Source organism: Marmota monax, unplaced genomic scaffold (assembly GCF_021218885.2).
Source record: "Marmota monax isolate L192 unplaced genomic scaffold, Marmota_monax_Labrador192_F-V1.1 WCK01_AAM20220418_F8-fsc00009, whole genome shotgun sequence".
Classification (NCBI taxonomy): Eukaryota; Metazoa; Chordata; class Mammalia; order Rodentia; family Sciuridae; genus Marmota; species Marmota monax.
In genome coordinates this window covers 26,780,731-26,798,837 of record NW_026694710.1, presented here as the reverse complement: position 1 = coordinate 26,798,837, position 18,107 = coordinate 26,780,731, and the positions used below count along the sequence as shown (strand labels likewise).

Below are 18,107 nucleotides of genomic sequence, written 5' to 3'. Positions count from 1 at the left end.
CACAGAGGGCTGGAGCTGACCACTCAACTGCCTGTGGCAGAGGGCGGCTTGAGGCGGCCTTGGTGGAGGGACGCACCCTTGGACTGTGCGTCCAGGGCAGGACACCCGGTTGGTGCAGGATCACTGTGCACCATCTGCGCAGTGAGGCCTGGGAGAGGGCTGCCCCTGAGCTGCCCTGCCGTGTCCCCAGGCAGTGCCCAGATGCAGCCACAGCCCCGTGCCCCGGGGATGGCTCTGTGGGGAGCCCTTCAGGCCTGGTGCCTGCAGCCTGTGGCCGCCGTGACAGCACGTGTGTCTGAAGTGTGCGTGGGGTTCCTGGGTGCAGAGGGACAGGTCCAGGGCTCTGGGGACGTGGCTTCACAGGCCAGGGGAGCCGGGTCCTGTGGGTTCTGACTGGATGTGCAGCCCCACCCCGTCTGCAGACCCTGTGCCCCCACCCCGTGCTGGGCCAGGCTGACCTCGCCTCGCTGTCCTCATTCTGCAGGGGCAGGGGTCTTCTTCTTGTCCTCCGCCGAGGGAGAGCAGATCAGCTTCCTGTTCGACTGCATCGTCAGAGGCATCTCCCCAACCAAGGGCCCCTTCGGGCTGCGGCCAGCCCTCCCAGGTGTGTGCGGGAGTGTGGCCTGGTGAGGTCAGATGGGGAGGCCATGCTTGGGGTGGGGCCACTGGTGTCCAGTGGCCATCCTGACTCAACCCAGTTAGTTGGCTGTCCTTTCCTGGCCTGGGTGGTGCCACCATGCTGCTGGGCAGCCTGGGGTTCTGAGGGGTCAGCTAGTGTGTCTTGGGGTGTGGATCACACCTGCAGATCCTTCCTCCATGGGCTCTGAGCCTGGCCCCAGGGAGCAGTTGGGACAGTTTAGCCACAGCTGCCCCTGGCTGGGCCGTCACAGGGCTGTGATCTTGGAGGCCTCCCCCATGGTGGTCGAGGAGTCTTCCTGAGGTCGCTGGCTCGTGAGCAGCTGATCTGACTCTGTGGCTCCAGGTTAGGATAGCTCGTCTGGGCCCCGTGTGGAGGCGGGAGCAGCCCGGAGTTTGGCTGGGGCGTGGGTCTCAGGGTGGGCAGTCAGGGTGGGCAGTCAGGGTGGGCACCAGGGTTGCACTAAGCAGGCTTCTTGTCCCACCGTGCTCCTTGCTTGCTGCTGGGTGTCCTGCTTCAGCCGGACTCTAATCAGGGACGTTGCTGGGTCAAGTGGCCACATGGTCCAGGTACTGAGGGGCCCAGAGCAGGGTTGGGCTCCTTCAGGGTCCAGCAGGTCGGGGCAGGATGAGCTCTGGCTCCCCTGGCCCCAGCAGGGACAGCACTTGTCCATTATTTAGCTGCAGCCACATGGTGGGCAGAGAGCTCACGTTGGCTGCCCCGTTCTGTGGGCAGGAGAGCAGAGGTTCCCACGAGGACCGAGTGGCAACAATGAGCTGCCCACCCCAGAGCAGCTGCAGGTGGGGAGCTGCTGAGGAGGGCGGGTGCCCAGGCCAGGGCCCTTCCTGCTTCCCTGGGGCTCGCCTGGACAGTGCAGCAGCGCCACCTGCTGGTGTCCTGCCCTGAGGTTGCAGGCCGACCCGAGTGGTGTGTGCTCAGGGCCTGGAAGTGGACAGTGCATCTCCCCCAGAGGCCCTGCTGTCCTGCTCACAGGCAGCATGTCTGCCAGGTGCCCTCAAGTCTGGACACGGGGCTCTGTGGCTGCCAGGGTTCTGGTTCAGGAGGGACTTGGGCTTTGGTGGGCTGGCTGTGGGCAGCAGGTACGTGGGACCCACGAGGGATGACACCCCGCCTGGGTGGGAAAAGGCTCCTGCCTCCCAGGTTCAGAAAACACACAGGTGATGGCCAGAGAGGTCGAATCCCCGGGCCTCTGCCATGAGCAGAGCTGCAGTGCCAAGGGTCAGCAGGTGGCGAGGAGCCTGGGGCGCCAAGCAGGGCTCAGCCCAAGCGCCCCAGCACAGCGGGCAGCCACAGGGCTGGAGTGGCGTCTCACTGAGACGGAGGGGGAGCCCTGTTGGGAAGGGGTGCAGCAGACCAGGTGAGCAGATCTCTTGTGGAAGGGGGTCGGCAGGACAGAGAGGGCCGGTTGTTTGGGAGAGAGCCTGATACCTTGGTGGGGTGGCGAGGGAGTACAGCTGGCTCAGGGGGCTGTTCATGGACAGGGGACCCAAGCTGGAGATTGGGGCTGTCCATGGGCACAGGGGCCCAAGGTGGGCAGAGGGATGACTGTCCCAAGGGGCCCAGGATGGGCCACAGGGACCTGAAGGGGGAATTCTGTGGGTAGTGCCCGGAGCTGGGGCTGCAGTGCAGGAGGATCTGGGGCTGAAGCCGGTCACCACTGCCGCAGTCTGCCTGGGCACAAATCACGAGCCACTCAAGCAGGAACAAACTTTATTTTCCGAACTCCCGCAAACGCCACCCACGTAGCCCTCCTAGGCACAGCACACACCAACCGGAACTCCCCGGGAACGCCCCCCACCCCGGGTGCACATCATCTTAATGGCTCGCCTCTCAACCATTACTTCTGGCAAAATGCCAGGGGCCATTCCCACTCAGCTGTGGCCACTGGTGCTGCATTAGGGTGTGGCTGCAAAAGGCACCCAGGGACATCCTGGCAGCATGTGGCCTGGGACTGACCCTTCTCTCTGCCACAGACCCGGGCCCCGGGGGCTCCTCAACCTTGGAGGAGCGAGCGGCCCAAGAAGCCCTTGAGGCCCTGCAGCTGGAGAAGCGGCTGAGCATGCTCTCGCATTCCGGCCGGCCGAGCAGCGGAGGTAAGGCCAGTGGCCTGGCCTGGGCCACAGGGACTGGACTCTGAGCTTGCCATTCCAGTCAGGGGTCAGGCAGCCGTCTATATGTATCCACTGTCACTTTTTCCTTCTCTGCCCCGAACCTGCAGCCATCTGGCCAATCATTATCCCTCCATTGACATGGTCTCCCTCCTGCCCCTTCCTTCCTTCCTTCCTTCTCCCTTCATCCAGCACCCACCCACCCACCCATTCATCCATGCACCCACCCATTCATGCACCCATCCATCCATCCACCCACCCACCCATTCATGCACCCATCCATCCATGCACCCATCCATCCACCCACTCACACATCCTCCCTCCCATCCATTCATCTACTCACCCATCCATCCACCCGTCCCTCCAATCCACCCACCCATCCATCCACCCCTCCACCCATTCATTCATCCATCCTCCCACCCACCCACCCACCTACCTATCCATGCCTCTCCCTCCTGCTTACTCCTTCCCTCTCTCCTGTGCACCCACTCGCTCACTCACTACCCCACGGATATTTGGTAAGTGCTGGCAGCAGGTGCTGAGGGGACCCTGCCCACCACGTGCTGGGTGCAGACCTCCTGCACATTCCTTTGAAGGTCTGTGCTCAGACAAAGTCTCAAGGGCAGAGGAAACTGCTGCAGGAGCAAGGCTCCTCCTCAGCCACGGTGGCAGGAGATGGACAGAGGGGTGGGCAGTCCAGTGAGGGTGGCCAGCTTGTCAGGTGGCCACACCAGTCTTCCCAGGCCGGAGCATGGGCGCTCAGGTGGCCTTACCATTACCCTCTGCTGCCTGTCCTCTGGGATGAACAGAGGGAGAGTGGGCCTGTCCCCTCCTGTCCAGGCCTCCCCCTGAGCAGGAGCCCAGGGTTGTAATGAGCTTTCTTGCCCCCTCCCCCGGGGGGCACCCTGAGTTCTCACTCTGGAGCCCTGGACGTCAGCCTGGCTGAGCTGAGATGGGAGGATGCAAAGATGGATTCAGCTGCCCAGGGGCACAGACTAGGGGAGGCAGGGGCCTGGCCATGCAGGAGGGCAGCAGGGCGGGAGTCCCAGGGACGTCCTTGTCCTCAGGGGACTTCTGGTCCAGCAGGGGCAGGCAGAGGCATGGGCTCTAGGGAGGGTGTGGGGAGGGAGGCTGGGTGCTGCTTTCTACTGTCCAGTGCCCTTCAGCACCTCAGAGCCCTGCTCTGTCTTAGGGGACGACCGCAGCCTGTCCAGCTCCTCCTCCGAGGCCAGCCACTCTGACACCAGCGCCAGCAGCAGGCTCACCCCGTGGCCGGAGCAGTCCTCGTCCTTGGCAGGCTCGTCACAGGAGGGGCCGGGGCTGGCGGCTGCCCAGGCCCCCGGGGAGGCCACGCTGGGTGCCTCAAGGCTGCCCCCGAAACCGTTGCGGCCGCGGCAGCTGCAGGAGGTCGGCCGCCAGAGCTCCTCGGACAGCGGCATCGCCACGGGCAGCCACTCCTCCTACTCGGGCAGCTTCTCGTCCTACGCTGACAGCAGCCTGGACGTGTGGCGGGCGGGCGGCGAAGAGTGCGGCTCGCTGCTCAGCCTGCCGCCAGCCGCAGGGGCTCCTGAGCCCAGCCTGTGTGCCTGCCCACCCGGGGTGGCGGAGTACCAGGTGCCCACCTCTCTGCGGCACCACTATGACACGCCCCGCAGTCTGCGCCAGGCCCCCCGGGACCCGAGCGCAGCCTCCCAGGGTGGCCCCGACCATGGCGCGACCACGGACTTGGGCAGTCAGGCGTTGGCCGGGTGTCCTTCCGGCTGGCTGGGCACAAGACGGCGGGGACAGGCGACAGAGGCCCCAGGCAGTGAGGCCACACTGCCCAGCCCAGCCCCCGGCGAGCCCTGGGAAGCAGGCGGGCCCCACCCCGGGCCACCTCCAGCTTTCTTTTCGGCATGTCCAGTCTGTGGAGGACTCAAGGTAAACCCCCCTCCCTGACCGCAGGGCGGCCCGCGGCTGTGAGGGGCTGGACTTAGCCCCTGGTCAGGAGGAGGCGGAGGGGGCCTCTCTGCAGAGGCAGCGCTCTGACGCGTTTTGAGAAGCCCCTGGACCTGTGGAGAGGGTGGGGTGGGCAGCGTCCCCGCTGTCCTCCCCCAGGAGGGGCTTTGGCTGCCCGTGGAGGGTCCAACTTGGACCGTGTGTTCTAGAAAGCGAGGCTCTGGCGGGGCGGGGCGGGGTCGGCAGAGCCCCCAGGCCCAGCTTCCAGTGAGGATCGGGCACTGGGGCTTTAGGTGGTGCTGGCGCCCAGTGGCCAGGGCTGCTGCTGAGGACTGACCTCATCCGGCCCCCTGCTCACTCCTGGATGACCACTGCTCCCTCCCACTCCGGGTCATCTCTGCAGTGCACAGACCCTGCTTGTAAATCGCCCCCCAGCATTGGGGACACCAGTCCCGGGAGCCGTCTCTGCAGGGGAACTTCTCTGGGCACCGTTGGTGTGTGGTCACTTCTCATATTTACCTGGCAGCACCCACAGGTGGGCATGACGTCCCGCCCCGGGGAGGAAACTGACGCTCAGGAGGCTCCTTGGCTTCTGGGGTGTGAGTCTGTGGCCGCCCCCTCTGCTCCCTGGGGCCAGGCTCTCCTGAGCCCTGGCCGGGCTCTGGGCAAAGGCTGCAGGGCAGAGGTAGTGGAGCCCGAGTCCTCCAGGCGGCGCAGGCTCTTGAGGTCAGCCTTCCAGAGGGTCCCTTTGAAAGTCCCCAGGGGAAGTGGGGTGTGGCTCAGTGGTAGAGCACCTGCCCGACCTGCAGGGCCCTGGGCACCGCAAAACAAGTCAGCAAACGAGTGGATAATCCAACAAGTATACATTTAAAATAAATTCAGAACGTGGACAAAAGCCCCCTGTGCCCTCTGGCTGGGACCAGGAAGCTGGTGGTCAGGGCTGGGTGGCGGTGCCCCAGGCCGTCTGGGCTCAGTGCTGTGGCTCCTCGTCCCGGCTCCGCTTTCCACGCCAGGCTGCCCGCGCCCGCTGTCCTGGACACCCTGGAGGCTGTGTCCTGCACGTCCGCAGCGGGCTGGACCCTCGGGCAGCTTGCCTGGAAGCCTGCCTCTCACCTCCTCTTCGGCTGACCTGTTGTTGCTCCTCTGCTTTTTTGAACCTGACACTGTTTGTACACGTTCTCCGACTGGAAATAAAACTTTCTTTTCTTACTGCCTCGTCTGTTCTGTGTGGCCAGCCTCCCCGCCTCCCCGCCCCCCCCCCCCTAGGGAACCCAAGCCTCAGACTGCAGCTGAGGCCCGAGGGATGTGCAGCGGGCGGGGAGGGGGCTCCCGGGAGCCTGGGCCTGGGTGTGTGGAGGGTGTGCAAGGTGTGCGGCTGTGTGCCGTGTGGCGCGTTCCTGCACGTTCACTGGGAACCACAGTGGGGTCCTCGCAGCCCCTCGGGCTCAGGACGGGGCTCCCAGCACCCAGGTGAGGAAGGCTGCTGACCTCCCGGGCCCTGTGAGTCTGGCGTGGGGGCTCCTCGGGGCTCTGCCTCCGCTGCCCGTTCTGTCGAGCCTGCTCTGCCGTGGGGAGTGGGCTCACCCCAGCGGCCCCTGGGAAGGACAGGCATGGGGGTTGAGCTCGGACCACACACACCATCTGCTGGCTGGTGGCCCCACGAGTCACGGCACCTCTCTGAGCCTCAGTTTCCTCTTCCTCTGATGGGGTGACAGGGCCTGCCTCACTGGGCTGCACTGAGGGTCCACTGGAGGTCACAGGAGTCGCCCGGAGGCACCCAGGGTGGTCTTCCTGCAGAAAAAAATGGGTCTCCCAGGCTGGGGAGCTGGGGCCCTGGAAGTGAGGCCCTCTCTGCCACAGCCTGGTCCTGGCTACTGTGGCCCCTGAGCCCCCTCTCCCACGGCCAGCCGTAGGGAGGGAGTGGGAGTTTGGAGTCTGGCCAGGGCCTCTCGTGTCCACCCTTAGTCTGAGGAGACCTGAGTTGTATTAAGGTCCTGGGCAGGTGGGGGCTGGGCTGGAGGGCACTCAAAGGAGGCCCTTGGGGGCTGCTGGGGGCTGTGGTACCTTGTGAGATGAGTGGCCTAGGAGAACCCAGGTGCCCCTTCAAGTGTCCCTCAGTCTTCCCAGGACTCGGGGACCTGCAGGGCAGGGCTGGGGTCTCAGGACGAAGCAGGAACCTTGCCTTCATTCACTCCCTGTCCCTGGGTGACTGGCTGGCCGGTCTTCAGCTGCCCAAGGTTCTGCCCGCTGCTGAGCAGCAGCCAGCCACCAGCCTTGGCTCCTCACCCATGGGAGGGTGACGGGTGGGCTGGGGCTTCTCAGGGCTGGGGACATCCAATTGGCAGACGCTGTCTCCTGAGCCACCTGCCAGTCACACTTGCTCTGCTGCAGGTGTGGGGAGCAGGTGACCTGCCTGTGCTTGTCCCCATTGCGCTCCACCCACACCAGGGTCTGGCTTGACCCTGCAGAACTGGACCCCCGAGTGAATGCTATGTGCGGGTGCTGCTGAGGACTCGGTCCTGCCCGTTGATGGGCCTCTGGGGGCGGGTGGCCGGCGGCTGCATCAAGGTGCCCTCAGAGGCTAGTGTGTGTCGGCCTCTCGTCCTGAGGCCCCAGCCCACAGCAGCCGGTGCAGTTGGCCAGTCAGCTCGCTCAGGGGCATGGCTCCAGCCTGGGTCTGGGACCACCCACTTCATGGGCCTGGGCCAGCGCTGGGTGCCTTGGCCTGCTTTCCAGCTCCCACTCCTGCCAGGTTGCCCATCAGAGGGTTAGGGATATGGGATCTTTCTGGCCACCTAGGCTGGGGTCCTGGACCGAGAGGGCCCTTTCCCTGAGGGCTCAGGGTGTCTGCAGCTGGACGTGGGGTCCGGTGCTGTGGTCCACCTGCCACAGCTCCTCCCAGGTCTGCCTGTACCCTGGTCATGCTCTGCCCATCCGGGGGCTGCTCACGTCACGGGGGGCTCCAGGTGGCTCTCTAGACCAGGAGCTCTTGAGAGCAGGGCCGCAGGCTGAGTGCAGTGTGGCCACTGTGGACCCCGCGTCTGTGCCGCAGCTGTTCAGCGCTGCTCGCCCCAGATGGCTGATGTGTCCCAGTTAAGTCGTCAGCCACAGTGGGGACTGGATTTGCCCCGGGGGTCCTATACTGGCCAGTCGGCTCAGAGTGCCCCTGTCCCCAAGTGCCTGAGGCCTCCAGCTCCCCTGCTGGCTGTCACTTGGAGCCACCCAGCAGGGCAGTCAGGGCTAGTGGGCAGTTGGATCCCAGAGCCTGGAAGATAAGGAGTTGCCCCCCAGGCTGGTTTACCCTGTAGGCAGCCCAGTCCCCCTGACCTGTCCCTCTTGGGGTTTCTGTCCTGGTTTTGGGGCCCAGGGGTAGGATGAAGGGAGTCAGATGCACACACTGACCAGTGTTCTTTTTGGTCTAGGGAGCGGCTGCCTCACCCCCTGGACCCACGATGACCCATCCAGGTAGGCACCTGGCTTTGGAGTCCAGCTCCTCACAGCGCCCTGCTGAGAGGGAAACGGGCGTTAGACGGGCAGCTGACAGGCCAGCTGGAAAGTCAGGCCTGGTGGGCAGGGCAGTATGTGGCTGGCCGGCCCTGGGCAGCGTGGTGCAAGTGGGTAGTGGGGTGTCCTCGCACAGGAGGGGGCAGTGGGGGAGCCCAGGTAGGTGGCCCCTGAGCATGGCGGGGGCATCTCTCAGCAGCAACTGCTGGGGCAGCCCGTGGGCAGCTGGACCGTGGTCTGAAATTTGGGACTCACAGCCTTGGGGCAGTTGGTTCCTAAGCCCTCAGCAGACAGAGAACAGATGGGAAGCACTGACCCGAGGGGTCACCAGCTGCCAGGGGAAAGGGAGACCTGCCGGGGAGGCCATGTATCCTGGAGACTTAGTGAGGGGCAGGGCAGCTCTGGGGCCCTCAAAGGCTCTGAGACCAGGCTTGGCCTCTAATAGACCTGCCCACAGGCCCAGGCGTCCGCTCAGGCCCCTTGCCCTCCTGCTATGCACCCCTTCTTAGCCTGCACCCCTTAGCTCAGTCTCCCTCTCCAGACCACCTGCCCTTGTTCCAAGGAAGGCTGGGTCCAGCCCCTGGTGTGGGGATGGTCTGCGGCAGCTGTGGGACTGTGTGGCCCAGCCTGTCCTCGAAGCCAGGGGCGGGGGGCAAACAGGGCTTCGGCTAGGCAGGCAGCGAGCTGACCCTGGCTCTCCCTCCATGGCTGCTGGTGTCCCAGGAGGAGACTTTTGTGCCCAAGATGGAGTCCCCGCTCGACAAATGCAGAGGGTTTACAGAAACCCCTCACCTTGGATCAGGTTTTCTGAGACTGGAAACACTCAGCCCGGCCTTGCTTGACAAGGACGAAGGACACTCAACTGCCCCCGCCAAGCCAGCCAGCTTCCTGTCTCAGGTCCTGTGCAGCCGCTTGATGTCACATGACCAGGACAGGGTGTGAGTGTCAGGGCACTTTCCCTGCACCCTGGGGAGCAGATCTCCAGCAGGGGACCAGTCTGCTCGGCCAGGACTCCCATGAGGTGGTCACCATGACGAGCAGAAGCCACCCTTTCTGGCTGAGGCCCGGCTCGGCTCTGCTCAGGCCCCTGGTGCCCCTGCACACAGCGTGGCAGTCTGCCCCGGGCCTGCCCTCCTGCTCTCTGCTCTGGAGCCTTGGTGGGCCTGAGTGGGGTCTCTTCCTTGCTGTCGGGCCCAGGGCTGCATCAGGGTGGTGGGGAGTCCAGTCCTCGCTGGAGGCCACCGTCCCGCCCCCGCTCAGTGCAGGCTGCGTCTGAGACAGCTGGGGGCTGCTCCTGGGAGCTCGCTCTCCAGCGTCGAGCAAGCGCCCTTCCCCGAGCTGCGCCCCTCCAGGAACGCAGGTGTGGGCTGCCTCAGGAAGAGGAAGGGCCGGGGGGCGGGCAGAGCTTGCACGTCCTCCTAAAGGAGTCTTATCCTGAGAGGGTCCCGCTACAGCAGAGGTCCCCAGGGATCCTGGGCAGAGCCGGGTGGGGCGAGGACTCCTGGCTGCTCAGGTGGAAACAGGTGGTCAACCTGACCCACCTGGGCCCCGTCCCTGTCCTGGCCGTTGGCTGTGTGGCTTGGGAATTTGGGGTTTCTGCCGCAGCCTCCCCCTGGGAGCCAGCAGGCAGCACATCCAACCCAGTCTCACTGGGGGCAGTCACGGGAGGAGGGCCAGGCCCACGTGTGGACTTCCAGGTGGCACTTCATGGACAGCAGAAGCCAGGGGGCCTGTATCAGGGACATGGTCAGGCAGCCCAGCACCCTTGGCCAGAGACTGGCAGAGCCAGGCCCCTTTCCTGGGCAGGCGGTTCAGAAGCAGGCCCACTGCGGGTGCTGGCAGTCCCCAGCTGAATCCGGGGCCTGGGGTGCTGTGCTCTGGGGCAGGGCCTGCCTTGGTCTGAGTCCTGGGCCTGGCTGTGCCTCTGGGACACTGGCCCTCCAGGAACGGAGCGAGGGAACGGCTTCATCTGCCCACCCCCTTCAGTGGCGCTTTGTCCACCCCATCCCATGTGGCTGTCCTTGCCCCACAGGGACCCTGGGGACAGGTCTTCTGTGGCCCAGGGTCCTCCCTGTGGGACGCTAGCCTGTGGAGAAGGGGCCAGGGTGCATCCCAGCAGCCTGTTAACTTGGGACTCAACCACAAGCCCTCCCTGCCTGGCACGGAGAGTCCCCTCTGTCCCAGCTGTACTCAGGAAAAGTCCCCACGGGGACTCACCTATCCAGAGGGGTCCTGAGAGCCTGTGGCAGGCAGGAGGTCCTAGAGGGACATCACAGAGAAGGTCGGGCGAGGACAGGACGGGGGCGTGATCCTGGCCTGGGTTGGGGGATTTGGAGGCCTGGGAGGACAGAGTGAGGGTGGAGGGACCCACAGAGAGCTGGTGTCGGGGATCCATGGAGGCCAGGTGGTCTCAGGATGGGGGGGGCCCAGCCAGAGGTGGACGGTCCAGGAAATGGGGGAGTCAGGCTAGGTCCAAGACCCAGGAGAGGTGGGGGGTTGGAGGAGGGGCTGGGCCATGGTGGGAGGGGCAGTTGTTTGCTGGACAGTCCTTGGGTGGGCACAGCCCTGGGCACCTCAGAGGACTCACCGTCCCTCCTCTCCAGGACCCCCAGGGCCTGTGGCTGCTGAGAGCCCAGGGCTGGAGAGGCGGCGCAGCAGCACACCCACCTACGTGAACCTCCCCGTCAGCCCCTCCTCCAGACAGCGGCTGCACTACATGGGCCTGGAGCTGCAGGAGGCCGGCCTGGGCGTCCGAGGTGGGTCCCCACGGGAGACCCACAGAGCTGGGCCAGCCTCAGGGCTTGACCCCAGCACATCAGCCCTGGCCAGGGAGCTCTTCCTACTGGTGCCCAGGTGACATTTCCAGGGCAGCCCTGACCCCCAGCAACGTCCAGCTGAGCCCCTCTGAGGCTGCGGGCCCAGGCCCGGGTCCTGTCTGGCTGGGGGACTGGTGTGGGAGGGAAGGAAGTGGCAACAGGGCACCCGTCCAGCCCCTGTCACCGAGGGGATGAGCACTTGCGGGCTGGGCTGGGCAGCTGGGCGGGTGCCAGCCCTGGCCTGCTCTCTGCTAACGGCCGGCGGGCTGCTCGCAGGGGCCGGCCCCGCCCACTACGCCCAGATCGACCTGGCGGCCACGGAGACGGCGCAGCGGGTGGGGGCCCAGCACGCGCAGGCCCGGGAGGAACGGCTGTCCGAGCGGGAGCAGTGGAGGAAGGGGGCCCGGCAGTGACGCCCAGACCTGGACAGCTGGACGTCTGGCCCAGCCAGGTGGGCCGTGCGCTCTGTGGGGAGCCCTCGTTGTGAGGGGCCCTGGCCTCTGTGGGCTGGGTCGAGGCCGACTCCTGGCCTCCCAGCTGCAGGGGAGGGCACGACTGGTCTCGTGCCCAGACCCAGCTGGAAGACCTGGGCCCGCGCTGGTTCATTCCCATCCTCCCTCTGGCCAGGTCTCCCTCCTCACTGGCGTCCAGGGCTGACCCTTCCCTTGGCCTGACACGTCCCTCTGGACCACGGGCTGCTGAGGCTGCTCAGGCCCCTGACAGCACCTCTACCACCTGGGGCTGGAGTCGCCAGGGGAGAGTTCGAGAGTAGCTTCCACAGCCTGGGATGACAGGTGACAGCCGCGTCCCAGGAAAAGGCATGTCCCTAGACAGGGCAGGCAGCTCCTGAGACTTGCTGCCCCAGGCTCCCTGTAGTGTGGCCTTTGAGCCACCCCAGGGCTCCCACCTGCTGGGCCACATGCCCTGTGCCCTGGGATGGAGGCCACAGCAAGAACAGGAGGGCTGTCCCACTGGTCAGTGCCAGTGGGACTCCTACCTGTGTAGGACTGACTGACCTCAGGGCTCCTCTGTGTCATATGAAGTTCAACACTCTCCCGTTGTTTATTTACTTCTGGTACCAGGGATTGAACCCAGGGGCACTCGACCACGGAACCATATCCCCAGCCCTATTTTGCATTTTATTTAGAGACAGGGTCTCTCTCGATCCTCCTGCCTCAGCCTCCAGAGCTGCTGGGATCATGTGTGCCCTACGCCGGGCCCTGTTCTATTTTCAACATGTGTAATTCCCTGAAGGTGGGTTCATGTTTGGGCTGGGGGTTCTGGGGTAGGGGTGGAGGGAGCTGTCTCCCCCTCAGTGGAGCTGAGTTCAGGTCTCCTCGTGGGAACTTCTTCCAGATGCGCCCATGGCCTTGGGGGAGTCTGTGGCAATTCCGTGATTCAGACACTGGCGGGAAGTTTCCAGGTGTAAACTTGTGTGTGCCCCAGCCCACAGTGCTGGTGCTGTGGGTGAGGGGCTCCCCTAGGACAGCCACAGCCAGTCTTGGTCCTATTTCTTCTTTTGTCCCTCCCTTCCCCACCCAGGAGGCCCCAGTGGTCCTACGGGGATCAAAGGCAGCTGGCGCTCCTCTTCTTCTGGGGTTCCGGGTGTCGGCAGGTCCCGGAAGGTCATCCCTCCCTGCTCTGCCAGCCGCACATGTCCCCTGAGCGGACAAGGGCTGAGCAGGTGGACTCTGGAAGCCAAGGTCGGGGAAGCAGCTCAACTGTGGTCAGCTGGAGGGGGGCCCTGGAGGCTGCCCCACCAGAACACGGTGGGGACAGGCGCCCGGCCTAGAAGATCCCTTTTGCCCCTGCCCAGATCTTCTTAAAGATGAGCGTGGCCATCTTGTCCACTGGGGGCCCAGTGCGGACCCTCTGCCTGTCTGGGGCCTCCCACTACCGTGTGCAGGGCCGCCTCCTGGTCTACAGCACCGTCACCTCCATCCACGGCCATGCTGGCTTGGTGGGTCACTGGTTGTGGGCACTTAAGTTGACCTGAGTTGCCCTTTTGCCTTTTGGACAAGGCACCTGCCCTGATACTCCTGGAGTTGCTGATGGGATCCCAAGCCAGCATGGAGGGCAGGCATGGGGACAGGCAGGGTGTCCCTGCAAACTCTGAGCTAAGCTGGGGTCTGCACCATGGGAACTGTGTGTGCCTGGCCCCAGTGCTCCAGTCCTCCCGTGGAGCAGCTCAAAAGGGACCAGGCCTGGGTCTGCAGCCTGCAAGGACCCAGGGCAGGAAGACCAGGATGAGGTGACATGGAGGGACACAGCACAGGAGGGGAATGTGAAGGCCAGCCCAGTGTGTCACTGCCAGATAGGCATCCAATAGAGCCCAGGGACCAGAATCCCACCAAGGACCCCTTCCCAGGCTCAAGACGAAGGCCAGGGTCCTGGGATCTCCATGGTCACCTGAGAGCCCTGGCGCCACCTCCTGGCTGCAAGAGCTCTGCAGAGAGGACCCTGAGGTCAGGCTCCAGACCCCACCCAGCTCTAGAGGAAGGTCAGGCATTTGGCCATGTGGCTCTGGCCTCCAATGGTCATCCTGGCTGGCAGGGTCCCCAGCACTCCCTAAGGCTGCCTGAGCTAGAGGTCACCCTCCCTCACAGAAGCCCTCCTGCAGACCCATGTGTGCTTAGCCCCTCCCTGTGGCACCTTGGCCAGGCCAGGCCTAGCTGAACCTGCCCTCTGGCCCCCTGCTGGCCGCCCGGCTGCACATCACACTCCCAGGCAGAGGGGAGACAGCCACATCACGCCCACACACCCAGGCCTGGGTAGAGCCGCTCATACCCATGACAGAAATTGGCATCCTGCCACTTTATAAGGAGGCATCTGAGGCTCTGGCCAGCCAAGGCCATAGGGCTGTGGACCCAGGTGGGCCTGAGCTGGCACGTGTTGCCTACAGGAGAGGCCAGGAGGGCCTGCCGGAGCAGGGATGAAGGACCCTGGCAGGGGACGGGGCCACAGCTATTTGGGGAGGAGGCTGCTGGGGGTGGTGGGTGGGAAGGAGGTTCACCTGACAAACGTGAGCAAGAGAGAGTCGGGTCTAAAGAACGTGCTCAGGGCCCCGCGAACTGGTGGGAGTGGGAGGGGCTGTGTCTTAGCCCCGTCAGTGGTGACCGCCAGCTACACCTAGGGCAGCTCATTCCCATGCCGCTCCAGGTAACCACTGTCTCACGTGGATTGAAGACCCACGATGAGGGTGTCTAAGAGCAGGCCAGTGGCCTGTCCTCTATGCGGGCTCAGGTGCAACCGTGGCCTGGACACTCGGGTGCTCTGTGCTGCAGACAAGGCAGCTGTGTGGAACCTCCTCGCGCCTGCCCCATGTGGGCAGGCAGCTCACCCCGCAGGGCCAGACGGGTGTGCGAAGGATGTGCCAGGCTGGGAAGATTGACATCTCTGACTTTCCTAGATTTTGTTCTCGTAGCTGACTGTAAACGTGGACAGCGCCAGAGCACGGGAGATTCCCAAAGACTAGGTCCATGTAAGCTCGGCCATCAGGGCCAAGGTGACCTCCACGTCCTCACAGCCAGCGAGGCGGGGCACGTTTGCAGAGGCTGGAGCTGAAGGAGCACTCCCTGGCCGGGACGTCCTCTCCCTTGCCTCGTGCCCTCTTGGACCAAGGGACAACCTGAGCCGGCCCATGGCCACGCTGTGATCCAGCAGCTCGAGAGGTAGAGACAGGAGGATCTCAAGTTTGAGGCCAACCTGGGCAGCTTTGAGACCCTGATTCAAAAAATAGGTGTGGTCCAGTGGTAGAGCACCCTTGGTTTCAATCCCCAGGCCCCAAAACAAAATTAAAAGCCGACCAAACAAAACCTCAGCTGATGGTGCGGTTTGTCACCGTGCGCGTGCTTTGGCCCTGACTCACCAGGTGCCTTACAACCGAGACACCGCCCCAGGCCCGTTCCTTTTCCTGGGCCACAGGCATGGCCACCACGCCTGCCCGTGTCTTGTGATCAGCTATTTTTCTCATGAACTGAAGAGTCAGCAGTCCCCGCTCCCACGTCCAGCGGCTTCACGATTCCCTGGCATTTGCATCTGTCACTATACAAACATGTCCAAGCTACGGCCTGTGGGAGCCCTGGCCTGGCGCTGTCGGCCTCCCTGTGGTGGTGCCCTGCTCTGTGTGCTCGCTGTGACTCAGGCAGGCACTGTGCCCCTCTGCTGCTCGGCATGTTCCCCTGAGAGCGGTTCCCACGCACTCACGCTGCCGCTCGCTGCCCTCTCATGGTGTGGCCCCCCAAGGTGGTCTGCACAACCTGCCCTGCGACTCTTCTGCAGCCTGCTCTTCTGTCCAGGCTCCTGGGCGCCATCTGCACTGCTGCTCCAGGCCCCGGAGGCCCATGACCTCTCCTGGGTGGGCTTCCTTTTAGTGGGTCCCCAAAACTTGTCTTTCAGGGAGCACTTCCTGAGCAGCGAACCAAGACGTGGTACGTGGGTCAGTCTGAGATTGCTTGGAAATACAATCTGACTCCTTACACCCTTAACTGCTGGCCGGGGCACCATTCTGGGCTGCAGTTTGTCCTTGAACCCCTGGGGTCACTGTGAGGACGAGTGCCGTCCTGACAGCTGGCCTGGAGCTCTCCCCTCCTGTTATTTGGGAACGGTCTTCGCCTCCACGGCTCTCAAACCCTCAGTTGCGATTTCATGCTACCCGGGACCTTGCATTCTGGAGACTTGTTTCCACAGTGACCTGTCAGTCTGACCTCCACCCTCTGGAATCCCCTGTGCGCCTAGGCCCCGGGGTCCCCGGCTGCCCTCTGGAGCCTCACTCGCCTGTCCTTGGTCTTCCGGTGACACCGTCCCCCTACTCTCTAACCTCGGAGCACCTTATTTTCTCTTCCAGGCATTTGAACATTCAGAGCCGACTCTGTGACACTTCTTATGACCTCCTAGTTTCACGGGTGCACCGACCCGAGACCTCCTCAGTTGGGACTTACCACCTGCCAGTCCCTGTGCACCGTCCTGGCCAATACCCATGCAGGGGGTACCACTGCGTTGGCACCCACTGCTGGAGACGTGGTAACTTCTTCCAGCTCAGCAAATGTTGACGTTCGTCCAGGCTGTCGTGTTAGCAGGCCACCCACCAAGCTCTGGCCACCACGAGCAGGCTGCTGGGTGCCACAGTGGACTGCAGGTCACAGAGAGGGCGGCATTTGATCTTCAAGTGGCCCAGTCTCCAGACTCCTACTACTATGCACATGGCACCAGAGAGCTGCGTCCAGGCACGTCCAGCCCAGGGCTGTGGTGACCGGAAGGACTGCCTCCCCCCCAGAAACTGCTGACACCCAGCGCCTCTTCACGCGGTGCTGGCCACGTGGACATGGAAAAGGGCCTGTGTGCTTCCCTGTCCATCTGGAAGACTAAGCTGCAGAGGCCTTTGCGTAGGCAGAGTCCCCTCAGATTCAGGCGGTGGACGTGTCCAAAGTCTCTAGTTCACCACTTTCTCAACATCTCGTGATAAGCAGAGATTTTAAATTCTGATGAGACCCAGTTTTAGTTTTCCCTGGGCTTGGGTTTCTTCCTGTGAACGTGCGTCTCACTCGATCAGGACCCTTCTCGCGTGGTTTCTGTGGACGGTCAAAGTTAAATTTCCCCCAAGACACTCCCAGCTGCATTCCCTGGGACGTTCGGCCTCAGTCCAGAGCTTCCTCTCTCTCTTCTGCAGTCTAGAGGGGCCACCAGGGCTGCAGACCCTCCAGGACGTCCCGTCTATGATCGCCAGCAAGCTCACGGGCCACCATGGACACTGCAGGGGTCAGCGGCAGCTTGGCCTTCCCTGCCAGTCCTCCCTGCAGGGCCGGCTTTCTGTTACTTCCAACCGGGAGCGGCTGCCCAGGATCCATGAGAAGCTACTCTGGGGCTTGGGTGGGAAGCGGGACCCAGGTCACTCTTCGAGGGTTATTCAGGGTTATTTTTGCAGGGTGGCAGAGCAGGGCGGCCAGGAGCACTCTGCTGGGCTTGTGTCAAGGCTCCTACACGAGTGAGTAGCGCTTATCCAGGGGCAGCTGGGGTGGGCCCTTGGTCAGATCCTGTTAAAACGCCCTTCTCCCTCTCACACCCAGGGTGGGGGAGGGGTCTGGTATTGACCCCCAGAAGATCCTGGCCTCCTATGGCCAGATCCCCCCCCCCCCCGGACTCTCGCCTGAGGCCGGTTGGGACCTGATGGCCTGCAGGACCAGAGCCCGTGTATGCTTGGACAGAGAGCACCTTCAGCCCAGTCCTGGTACAGGGAGCTCCCTGGGCTCCTGCTGCCCCTGCCCCCAATGGTCCCCACTGCCCCAGATGTGAATCGTCTGCTGTGGCAAATGGCTTCTCCAGTGGGAGTCAGTCCCCGTGACCCGCCCAGCACTGACCCTTCCCGCACAGCCTCTGAGGCTGGTGGCCTCCCAGTGTCGACGCCGGGTCCTCCCTCCTCGGTGCGCACCACAGCCACTGGAGGAGATTCTCAATTTCAAAGGTGATCTTTTTTTGACCCACGTGGCCTTTTCAGTTTCTAAAGGTGTCTGTCATTTGGCTTCAGATTTCCTGAACTGCACAGTGGCCCAAGGGTGTGACCTATGCGCTCACCTCTGCAGCAGCTGTGCTTACTTTGAAGGTCACTGGCAGGGGAGTTGCCAGTGCTCAGAGCTCCATGTGCACAGGTGGACGCTCCTCTGCTGGGTGTGTCCCTGGGGCATCAGCCTCCACATCCTGACTGAGGGGCCACGCTTCCATCGGAGACCCGTAGGCAAGGAGAGCAGAGCCAGCACCAGCAAGGAAAAGGGGCCTCAGTGGTAACAGGAGCAGAAGTCCATGGGCCCCACCCACAGGCGACGGTCAGCACTTCACTACGGACACGGGGCATTTTATGCCGACCACTTGGAGACCCAAGACGAAGCTCCTTGGCAAATCTTGTCAGAATGACAGAAGAAGAGAGCGAACACCTGGGCAGCCTCATGCTGAGGAGGCTCTACACAGCCTTTGGGAGACCGCCCAGGTGTGCGTGCACTCTGGTGTGCTTTCCTTCTTTCAGAATGTGAAAAAGGACATGGCCACAGTGCTGACCCTCGTGGCGGGGCCGTAGGTCAGCAGCCGTGGAGA

At 63.7% G+C, this 18,107-nt stretch overlaps 1 protein-coding gene across 3 annotated transcripts in view; it reads left to right on the top strand.

The window, feature by feature from the left end:
• Positions 1 to 13,972, top strand: part of Dok7 (docking protein 7) — a 31,145-nt gene extending 17,173 nt beyond the window's left edge. For all 3 annotated transcript variants that reach the window (XM_046423544.2, XM_046423545.2, XM_046423547.2), the window contains 6 exons: positions 485 to 604; positions 2,632 to 2,751; positions 3,959 to 4,686; positions 8,127 to 8,169; positions 10,812 to 10,964; positions 11,301 to 13,972. In XM_046423544.2, coding sequence (XP_046279500.1) covers positions 485 to 604; positions 2,632 to 2,751; positions 3,959 to 4,686; positions 8,127 to 8,169; positions 10,812 to 10,964; positions 11,301 to 11,437 — 1,301 coding nt within the window. In that variant the 3' untranslated portion in view covers positions 11,438 to 13,972. The remainder of the gene's footprint in view (positions 1 to 484; positions 605 to 2,631; positions 2,752 to 3,958; positions 4,687 to 8,126; positions 8,170 to 10,811; positions 10,965 to 11,300) is intronic.
• Positions 13,973 to 18,107: the final 4,135 nt, after the last annotated feature.